The sequence below is a fragment of the Canis lupus genome, chromosome 14 (genome assembly GCF_003254725.2).
Source record: "Canis lupus dingo isolate Sandy chromosome 14, ASM325472v2, whole genome shotgun sequence".
In the NCBI taxonomy this organism is placed as follows: domain Eukaryota; kingdom Metazoa; phylum Chordata; class Mammalia; order Carnivora; family Canidae; genus Canis; species Canis lupus.
The window spans coordinates 46769425-46786260 of NC_064256.1; the positions used below are offsets into that span (position 1 = coordinate 46769425).

The 16836-nt window shown below is 36.0% G+C and overlaps 1 protein-coding gene across 1 annotated transcript in view; it reads right to left on the reverse strand.

The window, feature by feature from the left end:
• Positions 1 to 7312: 7312 nt before the first annotated feature.
• TBX20 (T-box transcription factor 20) overlaps positions 7313 to 16836 on the reverse strand; it is a 55275-nt gene continuing 45751 nt past the window's right edge. The window contains exons 7-8 of the mRNA XM_025464616.3: positions 14402 to 14514; positions 7313 to 12210 (exon numbers count right to left, since the gene is read on the reverse strand). Of these exons, the coding sequence (XP_025320401.1) occupies positions 11870 to 12210; positions 14402 to 14514 (454 nt within the window). The 3' untranslated portion in view covers positions 7313 to 11869. The remainder of the gene's footprint in view (positions 12211 to 14401; positions 14515 to 16836) is intronic.

Genomic DNA, 16836 nt, shown 5'->3' on the forward strand with positions numbered 1-16836 from the left:
GGTGTGACCTCGAGCTAGTAACTTAGCCACTCTAATATTTCTCATCTGAAAAATGCTAAAGCACCAAATACAAAATACATGCTTAATTTCAAAACCAATGTTCCTATATCTTGCTTTAGATTGACCATATTGAAAGTGTACTGGTAAATATTACTTACAATTAATATTTTGCTAACCTGGATTCTTTTTCATTAAATTGTATTTCTATGTAGTTCTATTAAACAGTAATATGAGTTCTAGGTTCATTAGTTAACTTTAAAAAAACTGAGAGATGGCTACATAAATAATCATGTATTTTCTTATTAAGAAGAGGAATAGATTTGTATATGTGAAGGAAAACATGGCACTTAGTTTTATTCAGTTGAATACAATCAGGGCACATTTTCATCTTTCTACAGCTTCCAACAGCAGTCACTTATTTTACCTAGTTATTTTGAACAGTTATTTGAGTTGTATTTTAGCTACATGCTTATTAATGACAATACTTAAACCAGTATGCCTGATACTTATTCTGTGATGAACTGACAATGAAAATAACACATTATAATTTGATATAATACAATATATTCTTGCATATTATTTCCTATTTAAAGTGAAGATGCCTCATGATTTAGCAAATGATTTCTCTTACATAGAGATTTCTAATTCAGTTTGTATCTAAAATTCATCCGTTTTCTCTTTTATTAAAGCAATTGGTAACCCAACAAATGCAATGAAACAAAGTAACCAGCAGATGGCAATAATGACTTGTAAATCAGAATTTTTTAAACTAGGTAGTTTTAAAAAGAAAAAAATCATTGTTCTTATAATAAATCAGTTTACTAAATATGAAATGTAGGGAAATTCCAAATTCGATTCCACATAAAAATAATTATGTTGTATATTTTGTATATCAAATAAGTAAGATATCCATTATGGCTAACATTTGGTTTTTCAAATAATAATAGCTATGTAAATTGAATCAAGTGATTTTTTAATGAAATTGAAACGTTTTAATTTTACACAAATCCAGAGATATAAATTGAAGTGGGTAGCTAAGTTACATCTATATCTAGCTTGGTTATATGGATCAGGAAAGAGAGGTAGTTCAGTGAATATCATTTTGAAAAAGTTAAATTTTCTACTGTAATTTGATAACATACTAATTTCACTTTAATACTCTTCTTCATAAAAGATGAGTTTTTATCTGTGTTGTTTCACAGTTTCTTATACTTTTTTTCCTTTTGATGGTACAAGGAGTTGGGATTGATGTCAAATTGTGTATCTTTATCTTGTCACCATTAGATAGTCCCAAAGATGGTAGCAAAGTTTTTAGGATCTCACAATTATGTCAACTGTAATTGAACTGCATATCCAAGATTCCTTAGAGCCATTTGATTTAGTAATTTTCTTCATTTCAATTAAGAAGTTTTAAAAAGGTGAACCAAAGGGGATTTATTTTTTATTTTTTGTAGGACTTCTATAAATTCATAAAGATGAAAAAAATTTATTTAATCATGTATCTCTATTTTTATTTCCAAAAAAATAGGGTAACTGTATGTATATGCTTCTTGGTGGCTATGTATTTTCTATATTTTCTTTTTCTTTCTTTTTTCTTTTTTGGCTATTTATTTTCTAATTGTTCTGTTTTTATAAGTTAAAAGATCTTTTTAAATCCTTCTTCAGCAAGTTGCCTCCACTAAAAGAAATGTTTTTGCACATGTGTATTTTATAAAGCAACTACTTCGGTGTAAAACCATTACATACCTTGGATCGGCTCATTTTTCAATAGTATTTTTGCTGCTATTGAATTACTTTATAGATCTTGCTTTAATTCTAGCTGGATGCAAGTGCTTTCTCATAGAAGAAAATGGAAAGTTACCAGGTTGCAGGGAAGCATACAGCTTGACTGTAAATGCATCTGAATGTTGTGCTTTGCGTGAGGCTCCTTACCTGTGATTAGTTGGAGTTCCTAGGAGTTATAGTCTACTTTCTGTATCCATGAGGGGCTTATTCTCCTTTTAAAAGTAAGCTCCTTCTGCCACCCATACTCTGGCCAGTTGTTACTCAGGTCTATACTAGGTGAAATGAGATCTCTTTGACCTTGAAAAGCTTCATATAGGCATAGTTCATTCAAAGGAAGGAAGTTAATTGGGAAAATTCCTTCACCCACCCCCACACTAAATGGGGAGACTGCCTACTTGCATAATATATACACACTGATTTGAACAGAAAAGTATTAAGTAATTGTTAAATGTCTTAACCAATATATACACAACCACATACATATATATATATATACCACACCCCCCAAAACCTATTTTTCCATGAATTCAGTGATGATAGTTCCATGTACAAACTCCAATATACCAAGATTATTTTTATTCACTACCAAAGTAACTATTACAAGAATTACTATATTCACTATTAATAAGCAAAAGTCTTAGAAGAATGTATTCAAGAATTGTAGACTTATGTATAGGCAGATTAAATGCAAAACATAGCAAAACAGCAATGATACATAAAGCATCTGTGTGCTATGTTTTATATCCCATAATAGATTGATTTAAGCTTTAACTTTGATTACAACGTAAGGATCTAGAAATATCACTGTACTGGGCCCAGGATGTTTTGGACAATTTAATTTACTTCTCTAGCTTTTATTTCCCTGACTGTGGAATAAGAACTATGGACTACATAGCATTATTAAAGCTTTTTATTTGATTCTCATTAGTATTTGCACCTACACTTAAGTAGTAGGAGAAACATGCCTCTTGAGGCATACAATGTTCTGTACCCAACTCTCTTCTTACCAGTTTCCCTTCTCTCCTCATTTGCGTGTAGCTGCATTTGGATTCCATCCTGAGGGTCTTCCTGTCTGCGGTCTATCCCACAGTTTATCCCCATCCTATACCCCATTTGCTACACCTCATTGCCAACCAGATGACTTAAGCCTATCTCTCTTTATCTAACGTGTTCAGCCCAGCCCCAGCCTGGCCTCCACTCCATCCCTGGCCTTTGCTCTGGTTCCTGCCTGACTCTACTTGCTGTCTAGTCTTTCAGTATAGTGGGCTTCATTGTTCCAATTTTCTAATTACTTCTGTCCTCTAGCAAAACTAAGTTGGAATCAGAATATAAGGGAAAAGGAAAAATATCCCTAAATGAGTATAAGTATTTACATCAAAACCACCAGACTCTTGCTTTTAGAGTCCTGCTTTCACATAGATATCGGCCTATCCCCAAAAGATAAATTCACTCCTGCTCTTTGCCATTATCTAAACAGCTTCTTGAGACACCAGTGACAATTATATAATCCACAAACAGAAAATTTGTTGGGATATGCAGCTTTTATATTTCTTGACCAGGTTATTTCCATGGGTTCAGTAAAAGGCGATGGAGGCTTTCAAAAATTTTCTTAAAATTTAGAAATATTTGAGGGGCTAGCACAGTCTCAGTTATGAGTACAGACAGGATTTGAATCCTGGCTCTCTCACCAGTCTAGGTTCCAGAGCACTTAATTTCTCTACACCTTAGGTTTTTCATACCTCAGATGGAAATACCTTGGAGAGCCATTGCATAGATTAAATAAGACAATATATATAAAGTGCGTAGGTGTAGCAAATGTTCTCTAAAAGTAATTAATACCTTATCAAGGCTCTCCGTGGAGAGGGAATTATTTATATCATCTTCTGCCCCCCGCCCCAAGGGAGTCCAAAGAACTAGCTATGGTTCTTTCTAGAAAAGAAAGGGGGGGGGGGTGTAAAAGTAAATTAACATAAACAGAGGGCCTAAGGCCATAGAATGCTATCAAATAGGTAGTATTTATCTTCGTTATACAGATTAAAAAAAAAATGAGGCAAGAAGATTCTAGAATGCCCACTCTTAACTCACAAGTGTGTAAGATTTATTTCCCTGAAAGTCCTCAAAGTTACAAGTTGGGAACTACAAATAGAAATAAAAGATGTGCAGCATAGCTTTTAGTGTTTTAAAATAACAGCTATAGGGGGCACCTGGGTGGCTTAGTGGTTGAGAGTCTGCCTTTGGCTCAGGTCATGCTCCCAGGGTCCTGGAATCGAGTCCTGCACCAGGCTTTCTGCAGCGAGCCTGCTTCTCCCTCTGCCTGTGTCTCTGCCCCTCTCTCTGTGTGTGTATCTCATGAATAAATAAATAAATAATCTTAAAAAATAAATAACAGCTATAATTCACATATCATAGAAGACATTCTTTTAAAGTATAGAATTCAGTCACTTTAGGTATTCACAAGGTTGTGCAACCATCACTAATAGTTCCATGTTTCCACTACTCCTAAAAGAGACTCCCTTCTCCATCGGCAATAATTCTCATTCCTCTTTCCTTCTAGCCCCTTGGTAACCACTAATCTGCCTTCTATCTCTATGAATATACCCATGCTAGATATTTCACAAAAATGGAATCATACAATATGTGGTTCTTTGTGTCTGGCTTCTTTTACCATGTTTTCAAGGCTCATCTATGTCATAATATTTATCGGTACTTCATTTCTTTCTGTAGCTAAATATTCCATTATATAAATAAGCCAAATTTTATATATTCACCAATTGATGAACTTTGGGGTTGTTTCCACTGCTGCCATGAATATTCACACACAAGTTTTTGTGTGGACAGATGTTTTCATTTCTCCTCGGTGTATCCCCAGGAATGGAATTCCTGGGCTGAATGGTAACTCTATGTTTAACCTGTTGATGAACTGCCAGGCTGTTTTCCAAAACGGTGTACCATTTTCTCAACGCCAAGGTACAAAGTTTATTTTCTGGACTCTATTGTTTGTTAATCTACTTGTCTATTATTTCACCAATACCAAACTGTCTTTATTACTTTAGCTCTATAATAAGTTTTAAAGTCAGGTACTGTTAGCCTCCAACTTTGTTCTTCAGTATTTTGTTGGCTACTCTAGGTCTCTTGCCTTTCCATATAAACTCTAGATTCAGTTAGTTGATAGCCAGCAAACTTGCTGGGATTTTGATTGGAACCATATTGAATCTATAGATCAAGTGGAAAAGAACTCACATCTTGACAATATTGAGTCTACCTATCTACAAACATGAGTATCTATTTATTTAGATTTATTTAGATCTTCTTTGAATTGTTTCATCAGAGTTTTGTAGTTTTTCTCATATAGATCTTATACCTTATATAAATATATAAATATTTTATGTTTAGACCTCAGTATTTTCTTTTCCCATTTTGAGTGCTGATATAAATGGTGTTATATTTTTAATTTCAAATTTCAGTTGTTCATTGCTGATATATGGGAAAGCAATTTACTTATTTAATCTTGCATCCCACAACCTTGATATACTTTATTAGTTCTATGAGTTTTTTGTTGGAAGCATGTTACTGTTCTATGTGTTTTAATGATTTTATTTATTTATTCATGAGAGAGAAAGAGAGAGAGAGAGAGAGAGAAATGAGAGAGAGGCAGAGGGAGAAGCAGACTCCATGCAGGAAGCCCGATGTGGGACTCAGCCCTGAGACTCCGGGATCACGCCCTGGGCCAAAGGCAGATGCTCAACTGTTGAGCCACCCAGGCACTCCTGTTATATGTTTAAAAAAAAAAAAATCAGTTAAGACTGAGAAAGAAAAAAATCCTTTAAGTTGTAAACAACTGGCTGACTTGGTTGGTAGAGCATGTGACTTGATCTTGGGGTCATGAGTTCAAGCCCTATGTTGGGCATAGAGCTTAAATAAATACATAAGTTTATTATTAAAAGCAAAAACAAAAACAGAAAAGCCTGTAAGCAACTGAACAAGTGAACTCAGTTGTATTGTGAATGAGCGACATAACCATGCAAGAGAATAAAAAAGAAACTGATCTTAAGTAACTGCAAAACCTGTGATTTGACTATATCCCCTTAGTTGGGTGGGGTGGCAAGGAACAACTGCAAACAACTGCTTATATACATTGCATATATATTCCCAATTCTGTTGGCTGAGAGGGCCTGGACAAATATACCCCAGTGAGCACATCTGGCACCCAAATTTTGGTTTCTAATATAGTTCCCCAACTAAAAAGAATCCAGACTCCTTGGAGAAATGGCTGGTTCCAGAAAAGGAACAAGGTGAGCCTAAAACATGTTATGCCAGAAACTGAAGCGCAAGACAACAAAAAACAATTAGAGCATGTCAAAAGGATAGAGGACCCACCTTAAGGGGCTCCTGATGACCAATATGGGGTGATTTGAACATTAGGATAACTAAGAATAGTACTAAATTATAACATTGAAAAACAGGAACTCTTTCGCCATGAAAGTCACGGTAAGGCTGAGGAACTATACCTGCTTAAAGGGCTGAAGCAGTATGATGACTGCAGGCAAGATGTGATCCTGAACTGGGTCTGTACTGAAGGAAGAAATATGCTACAAAGGACATCACTGGGTCATTTGACAAAATTGGAATACACAGGGTGGATCACAGTATTTCACCACTGTTACATTTCCCCAAGTTACTAACTCTCCTGTAGCTATTTAATGGAGTCATCTTGGTTTTAGGAAGTACTCTTTGAATGACTTAGGGATAGTGGGGCATGGTATGTAAAACTTACTCTCAAATGGAGGAACACAATTTGTATATATTATGTGTGTAGGGGAGTGGTGCATGCATTACCTCAGTGTGAATGCAAATGATAAATCAAATGGGGCACAAAGTTAACAATAGATGAACCTTGGTAAAGAGGATACAGTGTTTTTTTATACTATCCTTGCAAGTTTTCTGTAAGCTTGGGATTATTCCACATAAAAGGTTTTTAAAAGGTTGGTGTTTGGCATGCACAAAAAATGAAGGATAATGGAGCAAACTTCTGAAAACAGAAGGTATGATAACGTCATATATTCTGAAGGACTGTCATGTGGAAGGATTAAGACTGAATTTGGCTAATCTTATTTTGTATTAGCCTGCCTTGTGTAATATCATTACAGTACATCCAAGAGTTCAGGGCTGGAAAGAGAGGTAGTTCTTTAAGCTTTATGGAGTCTTCAGTATCATTCTGTGCAGAGAGGTGAAAAGTCCCATGATTCTAAGAGTTCATCGGGTGGAGTAAATGAGTGAAAGGGACAGGTGTAGGAAAATGCGAACTTGTGGGGACTTGAGAGCAATGTCTTCTCTAGAGGCTTCCAAATACAATTAAAGACAAAACCAGACTCTGTACAGTAATCCCGTTAGCAGTGTCTAGGGGTGCTGGGGTGCCCAGCTATGACCTCTAATCTTACCTAATCCTTTTTTTCCAGGTGAACAAACAGGTACCAAAATTCACAAAGCAAGTGTGTAAGATAATGAAAGGTGTAAATGTGTGCATATATATCAAAACACACCATTTTTAATGAAAGAAATTAATATCCACACATTTGTACTTCTGTACAATTTTGGGTATTATATAATTTTAAGCTGTTTACAAATAACATGTAATGCTTCAAATATTACATAATGTCGATAATACATTTCTAGCAGAAATAAATATATTGCACTTAAAAAGAACTTCATTAGATGTTACTTCATAGTATTAGGCTTATAACTTCTTTTTTCATAAAACATTTCCCATGCCCTTCCCCCCACCCCCAACACACACACTTCATTACAGTGACTGTTCTCACGCAATTCATTAAGCAAATGAACACAGCAAACAATAGAACTGTGATAGAGTCTACTAAAGAGGCTATATCCAATTTTATCCTTTTGGAAATAAAAGACGTTCTTTTAGGTTTCTGAAAATAAGGAAAAAAACTAAATACACATTTTAATGTATCAGAAGTAAAATACAACAAATTGTATTTTTTGTCCAGATGTATTATTTTACCAATCTTTTAATTGTATTATTATCAGGGGAGGGGATTGGAATTGAGGGAGAGATAGAGAAAGAAGGGCCAGAAAATACTTATGGATTATCTGCCTATCAAATATTTATAAATGAACGTTTGCATATTTAAGCATGCTAAAAAAAGATAAATATTAGGATATTTTATAACTGGCATGGAGTATCAGTGAAGAAATTATTTTATATTTTCTAAAGGTTTAAGAATTTGTATCTTCCCATTGCTTATTATGTCCTTGCATTCTGAAATAATATAAAAACATGTAAAATCCATCCTCTACCAAGCTGTCTAAAGGAGCCAGCTGATAATCTTTTCTGTCCAGTGCTTTATTTTTTCTACTCTAGATTAGGGTATAATACAGTTTTGTTTGTAACAGTTACCAATTCCATACATGTTTAATAATGAAAACAGTATCCTTACTTTGTCAATGTAAAACTGAGTAAAAATATTGTTTTTCTTGCAGTATGTGACCCTGCACATTATATAACTGGATTTTTTTGAACTTTAGTTGCTGAGTCATGGGTAAGCTTGACTGCATACTTAGTGGGGTGACAAAGTCATTCTATCCATTTTATTTGAAGCTCATTTTTTTGATATAATTCTGCTAAATATTATCAAGACAGCCTGAAAAACTAGCAAGAAATTTAGAAATGGTTAAATATACTAACATCTATCTGAAAAAGTCATAGGAAGTATGGGAATGGGGATCCTCTTCTTCTAAAAATACTTTTTTCTTGGGCTTTTGGAGAGTGTTCTTTTTCTTTTTTTGCACAGGAGTCTAGGGATATTGTGGCTGGAGAAGTGCAAAGGCAGATATGAATGAGAGTGAGGGAGGGGAGATCTTGGAACACCCCACAAGTTCATGTAACTCCTATAGTACAGCCCCATACAGGGGTTTTTTCTTATTATCTTTTTAATACCTCCCATCCTGTGCCCCTCTACTAGGAATAACAAAAATTCAAAAGGACCAGCAGTGCAACCTAAATTCATTAATGTAGAACTTGCAACCTAATAATTTGTGATAAAATGTTGACACGAGGTGGATATACTTTACCTATATTCTGTTAAAAGTGGACAAAGGAGGGGGAAGAGTTGTAAGTAAAAGAAATAACTGACCTTATTCAGCATTATTGATAAATGTTTTAAAAACAAATCAGGTATGCAGAACCTACTAAGATATGAATTAATCCCTTCAGGTTAGGTAAACCAGTTCTGGAAGGGCCTCTTTAGCAGCACTGCACGTTAGCCATGTTTTCTGATACTGTAATATACCTTGATGGGGGAAACCCTGAATTTCTTCTGAATATACTGTCACTCATGCTCTTTAATCATTCAATTGGCTTTCCCACCAACTATCTAGTTTTTGCAATTGCTTTTGGTAGGACAGGCTTTTGACTTTAGAATCTTAAATACTCAAAGAGATTATTAAGTAAGAATCAAGAGCCAGAATAGTTTAGAAAGACTCGGATTAGAGTAAATTTCTAGCCTTGGTTCTCATGGCTAGGGTGAACTTTGATCAGGTTAAGCTCCATGTACCTGTGCTTCTTACTTCTGGTTCAAATAATGCCAAGTACTTCAAAAATATATCTAATTTAGAATTTCAGGTGTTCTTCCCGAAGAGCATGCTTTGGTATCTTAGTCTTTGTTTTTCTCTAAACACTCTACTTATTTTTAGTCTTACATTGCTGAATTACAAAATCAAGGTTTGAAGCCAGAAAATACTGGTGTAAAACCATATTTAACCAAAAACATACAAACCTACTTTAAGACATGTCAGTTGGGAAAAGTGTCTGAATAATATTAAAATGATCCTTTCATTCTCATTGAGAAGAAAATTCAGATACAGATTCACTTTAGTAGACCAGTAATTTACCAGAATATTGAGTAACATCATGTTAAATAGCATCTAGTTTTGTTATTCCTGCTGTAAGCAGCAGTATTGCGTATTAAGAGGAGCACTGGCAACAGGCTATTAAGTAACAAATCCCTATCCTAAGCTCTAAGATGGATATTTAAACATTACTCATAGATGCTCTTTTAAAGAAACACATTATTTATGCTGTGTTTGAAAACAAACTACCTGTGGATACTATAGCATAACGTGCAAGAAGTTAGAAATTGGCCTACAGTGTCTGCCATAGGACTTCAAGATGCTTGGTTAGCACAGCTGATGCTTCTCCATACGAAAACTATGGGACACAGTGGAGAAAAAAATTGCAAAGTCCAACAACAATGGCATCACACAGACAGGCTATGCCATTACGCCTCGTCTCATAGACTAGAAATGCCCCAGAAAGGCATTTGATATGGAAAAGCCTAACAGAACAACCAAATAAAATCCCATGCAGTTTGATGTGAAAAGTATATTGCATTTACTCCCACCTCTACTCTCAGCAGTGACATCTCCCATCTCTAACAGATTCAATACTTTTGCCATCAGGACAAAGTAGATACAACATTTAAATTAGGCTAACATAGAGTTTTGGGGAACTTTGTAAAGAAGACAGGTTATATCTTATAGCTAGAACATATATATTTTAATGTTGAAGGACTACAAACTTTACTAAATTTCTGTTGTTAGGGACACAAACTGTTGCAAAATGCCAAACATACTACCCTGACTGTCAATGCTTAGATATATGTTGCCCCCCCCCAAATATAGAGATTATATATCACTAAAATATCATTAATTACTAGACACTAAAGGAAGGCTTAAGAAGACATTAAGGACACAAAATAAAGAGGATAAATGCTTTAGACTCATTTACAATAAAGCAAGCACTGCCAGTGTTTCAGTCAGGGGGTCACTGAGTTGACACAGGATTTTAGATAATGGACTAGAAAAATAGTAAAGGAGTCACCGAATGGAACAGTAAAAGAAGAACACATAACTCCTTGTGAGCATATATTAAATGGTGGCTATGTGGGCATTCAGAATGTCATTCACGAATCCTTGTCAATCAGTGAGAGGTAACAGCTAATCTAATAACAAAGCAGATTTATCAAAAATGAGAATTTGGCCCAGGGAATTTTACCATCCAAAAGGTCTCCCAAAGCTGAAGTAAAAATGAAAGGGTCTTTGGTATCCCTGGCAGAGAAATTCCTTTCAGAACAGGGCAGCTGTCTTGTTATTGCAGACTGAGAGAAAGTCCCCTGTGTCATCACCGAGAAGCTTGAGAAGTGTTCCTCAGCAAGTCAGTCATAGTGCACTTAGAATGCAGCCCAAAAAAATAAAACCTCTGTTTCACCACGTAACACATAGAGCCTCTGGCTTCAAAACTGTATCTAGAAAGTTTTTCCTACATAAATGGCAAGTAATTGTGAAAAAGAAAATTAGGAAGAAAGAAGACAAGACTGGGAAACAGAGCTTGTCAGGTACTGGCCCTTCAGTATCACAAAAAGAACTTTGGAAAGTCATTACCGCCTATTCATCCACAAAATAGGATGCTTTAGCATCATCTCAGCCCCTTCCTCAGCAAACTAATACAAAGGAAAAACTAAACATGCTTAAGCTACAGCACTACAAATATTTCTCTATTGGCTCTCATTTTCTACAGAGAGAAATGGACTTAAGTTAGTCATTATGCATTACAGTTGGTATGTTATATATATTGCCTCTTTGAAGATTCTTTTAACCTGTGGAAAGCAGAAAGAAAACCTCTACATGTTGATTTTATACATTACTGCATTGACACAGCATTTTTAACCGCTAGGTATAATGCACCTTAAAATTCATCTGCTTTGTGTTATTCAATTTCCTGGGCAAGTTAGTATCCTATTGGTTGCAGGACTTAGGCTGGCTAAGAACTTTATACTGATTCTCTCTCGAACCCAAGAGCTGTCCCCAAACTAGACATGACTCCTGGTCTGTGGTGCACTCCCTCAGCGGTAGGTTCTATTGTGAGTCCAGCTCTCCTCTTTAATAGGTCCCATGTCTCCTGGAGAGCTCCTGCTCCAACACATCCCACATCCCACCCACCCAACCCTGTCCCATATTTCCATACCCATTTGCACATTCTGGATCTGGATTTTCCTAGGTTTAGAAGTCATACAAATGGTGTCATCACAGCAGAGGAATGGCGCAGTCCTTGGATAGCAGCATAGGGACCCTGCTGGAAGTAGTGATGGTACCGGGGCATGTGGAATGAGGGGAACGTCGGGCCACTACCCTGCATGGAGCTGGCAATGGCCGATGGTGTCAGAGGCATCCCAAGTCGGCTATATGGTGGCAATGAACCCTGGATAGGGTGAGGAATGGGTGTTGCTATGGATGCTGTGCTGGTGCCAAGAGCAGTCAGGGACTGGGGGTGCTGAAAGCCAGGAAAACTGGATGAAGATGATACCCAGGAGCTGAGAGACAAATTATCAGACGTTGTAAAGGCTGACCCTGAAAGGAAAAACAACTCATTAGACTAGAAACTATTTCAGTGTGCAAATCAAGAATTACATTATCTGTAAGGACTGATTTATTTTTTAAAATATATAATAGATTGACAATTTAAAAAGATAGCATGTCAACCTTTCCGGATATCATTTGTACCATATATGGAAGAGAGAATTTACTAAATAGAAAAAGACTTAGCTCATTCGATGGCCTACATACCCCCAGAGAATGGCCAAAACACTAGTACCCTGACTGAGAGTAATAACTGGATTCCCTATAAAAAATAGCAAAAGGGATTATAGGGGAAAGGAGAGAAAATGAGTGGGAAAAATCAGAGAGGGTGATGAAACATGAGAGACTCCTAACTCTGGGAAACGAACAAGGGGTAGTGGAAAGGGAGGTGCGTGGGGGGATGGAGTGACTGGGTGATGGGCACTGAAGGGGGCACTGATGGGATGAGCACTGGGTTTTATACTATATGTTGGCAAATCAAACTCCAATAAAAAATATACATATAAAAAATAAAAATAAACTTAAAAAAGAGAAAGTTGAGGGAATCATGGTTCCAGGCAAAAATTTATGGATTCATAGGTGATTCCAGTTTTACAGTTTACTCTCACTGATTATAAAATCATCAATATTGTGTCCTAGTTCTGCAAATTGAAAAAAGAGAAGTTGTAAATTATTTTTATAAAGTTGCTTTGGGAGAATGTAATTTTAAATATGTAGGTAAGGTTGCTCTAAATTTTTGCAACATTTTACCATCTAAAACAGGAACCTATTTTCAATTATTCTAACAATATTTATATTCCTTATAGCTTAAATTAAATTTAATATCACTATTAAGAACGTGTGGTCTGCATTAATATTTAATCATTTACTTTTCTTGCATTTTTTTTATGCTTAATCAATAGTTTATAAATTTGCCTAAAAAAAAAAAAAACTGGATTCCCACTAAAGGAACTCCAAATAGCTAGTATCTATCTATCCTAACCTCTACAACATCCCTGCAAGGAAGGCTGGACATATAAGCCTCAACAAAGTTACTTGGTTTCTAAGGGCACTGTGGAAATCCACAAGAGTGTTTTTTTTTTTCTAGCTTCCATAATTCTTTTATTAAATTTTTGACAAGTTGCAAGAGTAATAAGCTTTTCGTACATATCCACGAGTTTAAACAGAAGTTGACACTGAATTTTCCAACTGTATAATTAATTACTAGTAGCTCATTTGGACTTAGTTATAAGAAATGTCCTATAATTTGACAGGCTATGCTATTCTATACAAAGGATATAAAAATATGACAGAGGGCCCTCTCCCCACACAAACATCCCTGTGCCCAGGGTTAGGCACCCTCTGGACTCCCAGGTACAGAGGGCTCCTCTGTGAGCCTCTGGGACAGAGGAACTTTTCAGTTCTCCCCTACTGTCACCACTGGGGCCCCTGCCTATATATAATACCCTTCACTGGAAAAAGTCTTCTTTTTAAAAGTGTTTTCCATTTTAGCCATTGATCCTAATAAGATATTCCTGAACTATCTTATAAGGGGATAAGTACAGTCCCTGATTTCAGATTACAAAATTGAGGTTCAGAAAGACTTAAAGGACCGCCCCCAAAGTCCAACAGCTTTTTGGTGGTAGATCATGGAGAAGTAACTCCTGAGCCCTAACTCAGAGGCTTGATGTCCTTTCACTAGAAAACCATTCACAGGAAGCCATCACGCAGAATAATCACTTAAGACCCAGAGGCAAAAAAATTCAAAAAATAAAATAATAGGGATGCCTAGGTGGCTCAGCATTTAAGCGTCTGCCTTCCACCCAGGGCGTGATCCTGGAGTCCTGGGATCAAGGCCCACATTGGGCTCCCTGCATGGAGTCTGCTTCTTCCTCTGCCTATGTCACTGCCTCTGTGTGTGTGTGTGTGTGTGTGTGTGTGTCTCATGAATAAATAAATAAAATCTTTTAAAGAATTGTTAAATTAAATTAAATTAAATTAAATTAAATTAAATTAAATAATTAATAAAAAAAAGAGCTGTATGAAAATCAGCCGCAGGGGCTGTCCCTTCCTCAAGAGACTCCTAAAATACTTCTGGGGCAGACTGCACCCTGAGGACTAGAAGTTTCATCACCTACCTTCCTCTTTCTTGCTCAGGGTGCTCTTGCTCCCAGCACTTCATATAGCCCAGAAGCTGTCTTACCTCGATTCTGTGTTGTCTGAACCTCCTCCCCCAGCACATCCTCTTCTCCTCCATAGGTACGGATGGGTGAGCGGGCATAGGAATGCTTCTGGATCAGGCTCTCCACACTTTCCCTAGGTCAGAGAATGACACATTCTAAATTAACTAAAATGTACTTGGCGATGGAGATGGGCCTGAAAGATAAATTACTAGTCAGTAAAACCATTTTCTCAGCCCGAAGAGCCCCACACTTCAGGAAAAGACGACTTTCAAAACATGTACATTTCTGCCACCGTAGACTCCTTGGAAACGTGACCTCAGGCATTGAAATACAAGCAAACACAACTGGATAGGATAGGGACAATCCCTGGAAACCCTGCAACGTGGAGGACAAAGCGGTGAACAAGGAGCTATGGAGCAGACTATAGAATGTAGAGTTTAATGATTTGAAAAAATGACTGAATGAATGTCCTGAGAAGCTACAATGATTCTTCTGACTTCATCGGCTAACGAACATAAAACAAATACTTGACTGATACAAACTACACTTACTCAACATCAGATGAAATGTTGGCCAGAAGTTCAGAATATCGTTAGTCATAAAAAGACTCCATGTTCACTAGTAAACCTAGCAAGTGCACAGAGCATATGACAATAGGAGTAGTTTGGATAATGTACACTTTGAGATTCCTGTTGCTTTAAGACTGAAAATTATAGGAAACCTGTGTTGAATGAAGAACAAATCAAACACCAAATTTCACATTGAGGGGACAAGGAAAGCAAATAAAATGTCATCATAACTTTTCAAAATGTAACACTTGTCAACATTTCACATAAATATACAAACTTTACTGCCCAAAAAATACTAACATAGTGAATTTGGCATTCTAGAAAACTTGTATACTCACAGAAATGAAAGCATTTTGTCATATTATGCAGCTTGCAAATGAGGACTTAAGGGTAAGCCTAGAAGAAAAATTAATTGTAGCAACTATTCAAGTTACGTCTCTCTCTGTTCCCAAAACGTTTTAAAATAAGACTACCAACTTCATGTAGTCAAAAGGATTGGGATCTTTATCTAAAAGATTAATATACAGCTGTCTTAAAAAGTGAAACCATTCCAAAACAAAACAAAACAAAACTAAAAGTGAAACCATTCCATATTTGATATGGAACGAACTTTAAGAAGTGAAAAAAAGTTAAGTACAGAAGATACATACACAAATAGTATGCTTCCATTTGTGAATTTAAAACAAGGACTATGTATGTCTGTATATGCATAAGATTTCTGGAATGTTCCAGTTTCAGAACAGAAAATTGCCTAGAATAGGTCATCTCTGTATGACGGAACCAGGGACTTGAGGAGCTGGAATAATGATTTCCCACTTTGTCTTGACTCTCACAGATGTCCCAAATCCACATGAGTCACCCAGGGCTCTTAAAAAAAGAAAAGCTAAATTGAGTTATAATTAATATACAATAAGTGGTACATATTTGAAGTGTACAGTTTGAGCTTCTGTGACCAGTGACACCACCCCCACAGGGAAGATAACACACCTAACGCTGACCAAAGTTACCTCGTGCTTCCTGGCCTCCGTCTCAACAAGTTTTAACAAGGAAACCACTGAAATGATTTCTATTCCTACAGATTAGTTTGCATTTTCTTAAACTGTATAAAAGTGAAATCATATCTTATGTTTTCTTTTTTTTTAATGTTTTCTTTTTTAATCTGGCTTCTTTCTACTCCACATAATTACTTTGAGCTCTATCATGTTGAATATATATCAATAGTTGTAGCATTCTGTTGTGCGAACTATAGGATATACTGTCGTTTACCTGTGTTGATCAACATTTGCCTAGTTTCTAACTGTTACACAGGAAGCTGCTACCCATATTCATGTATACTTTTTTTTAATGGACATATGCTTTGACATCTCGTTTTCTTTGCAGAAAGGTCTTTAGTAAAAAAAAAAAAAAAAAAAAAAAAAAGGTCTTTAGTTACAAATTCAAAACTATCAGGTTGCCTGTTTCTTCTTTTATGAGTTTTGGTATTTTGTGTCTTCAAGGGATTTATCCATTTCATCTAAATTGCTGAAATGATAAACTGAAGTGTTCATCATATTACTTTATTATCCTTACTCTCAGTATCTATACAATCTGCAGTGGCATTTCTCTCCCCTCATTCCTGGCAGTGATAATTTCTATCTTCTTCCTTTTTTTTCCTAATCGGTTTGGCTAGAGGACTGTCAATCTTATTAAGTGTCTTTGCTTTTGGTCCTACAGATTTTCTCTATTGTCTTCCTGTTTTCTAGTCCACTTAGTTTCATTCTGATATTTATTATTCCTTCCTCCCACCTACTTTGAGTTCAGTTTGCTCTTCTTTCCTAGTTTCTTGAGATGAAGATGAAGTCACTGATTTGAAATCTTTGTTCATTTCTAAAATAAGAATGTAGGGG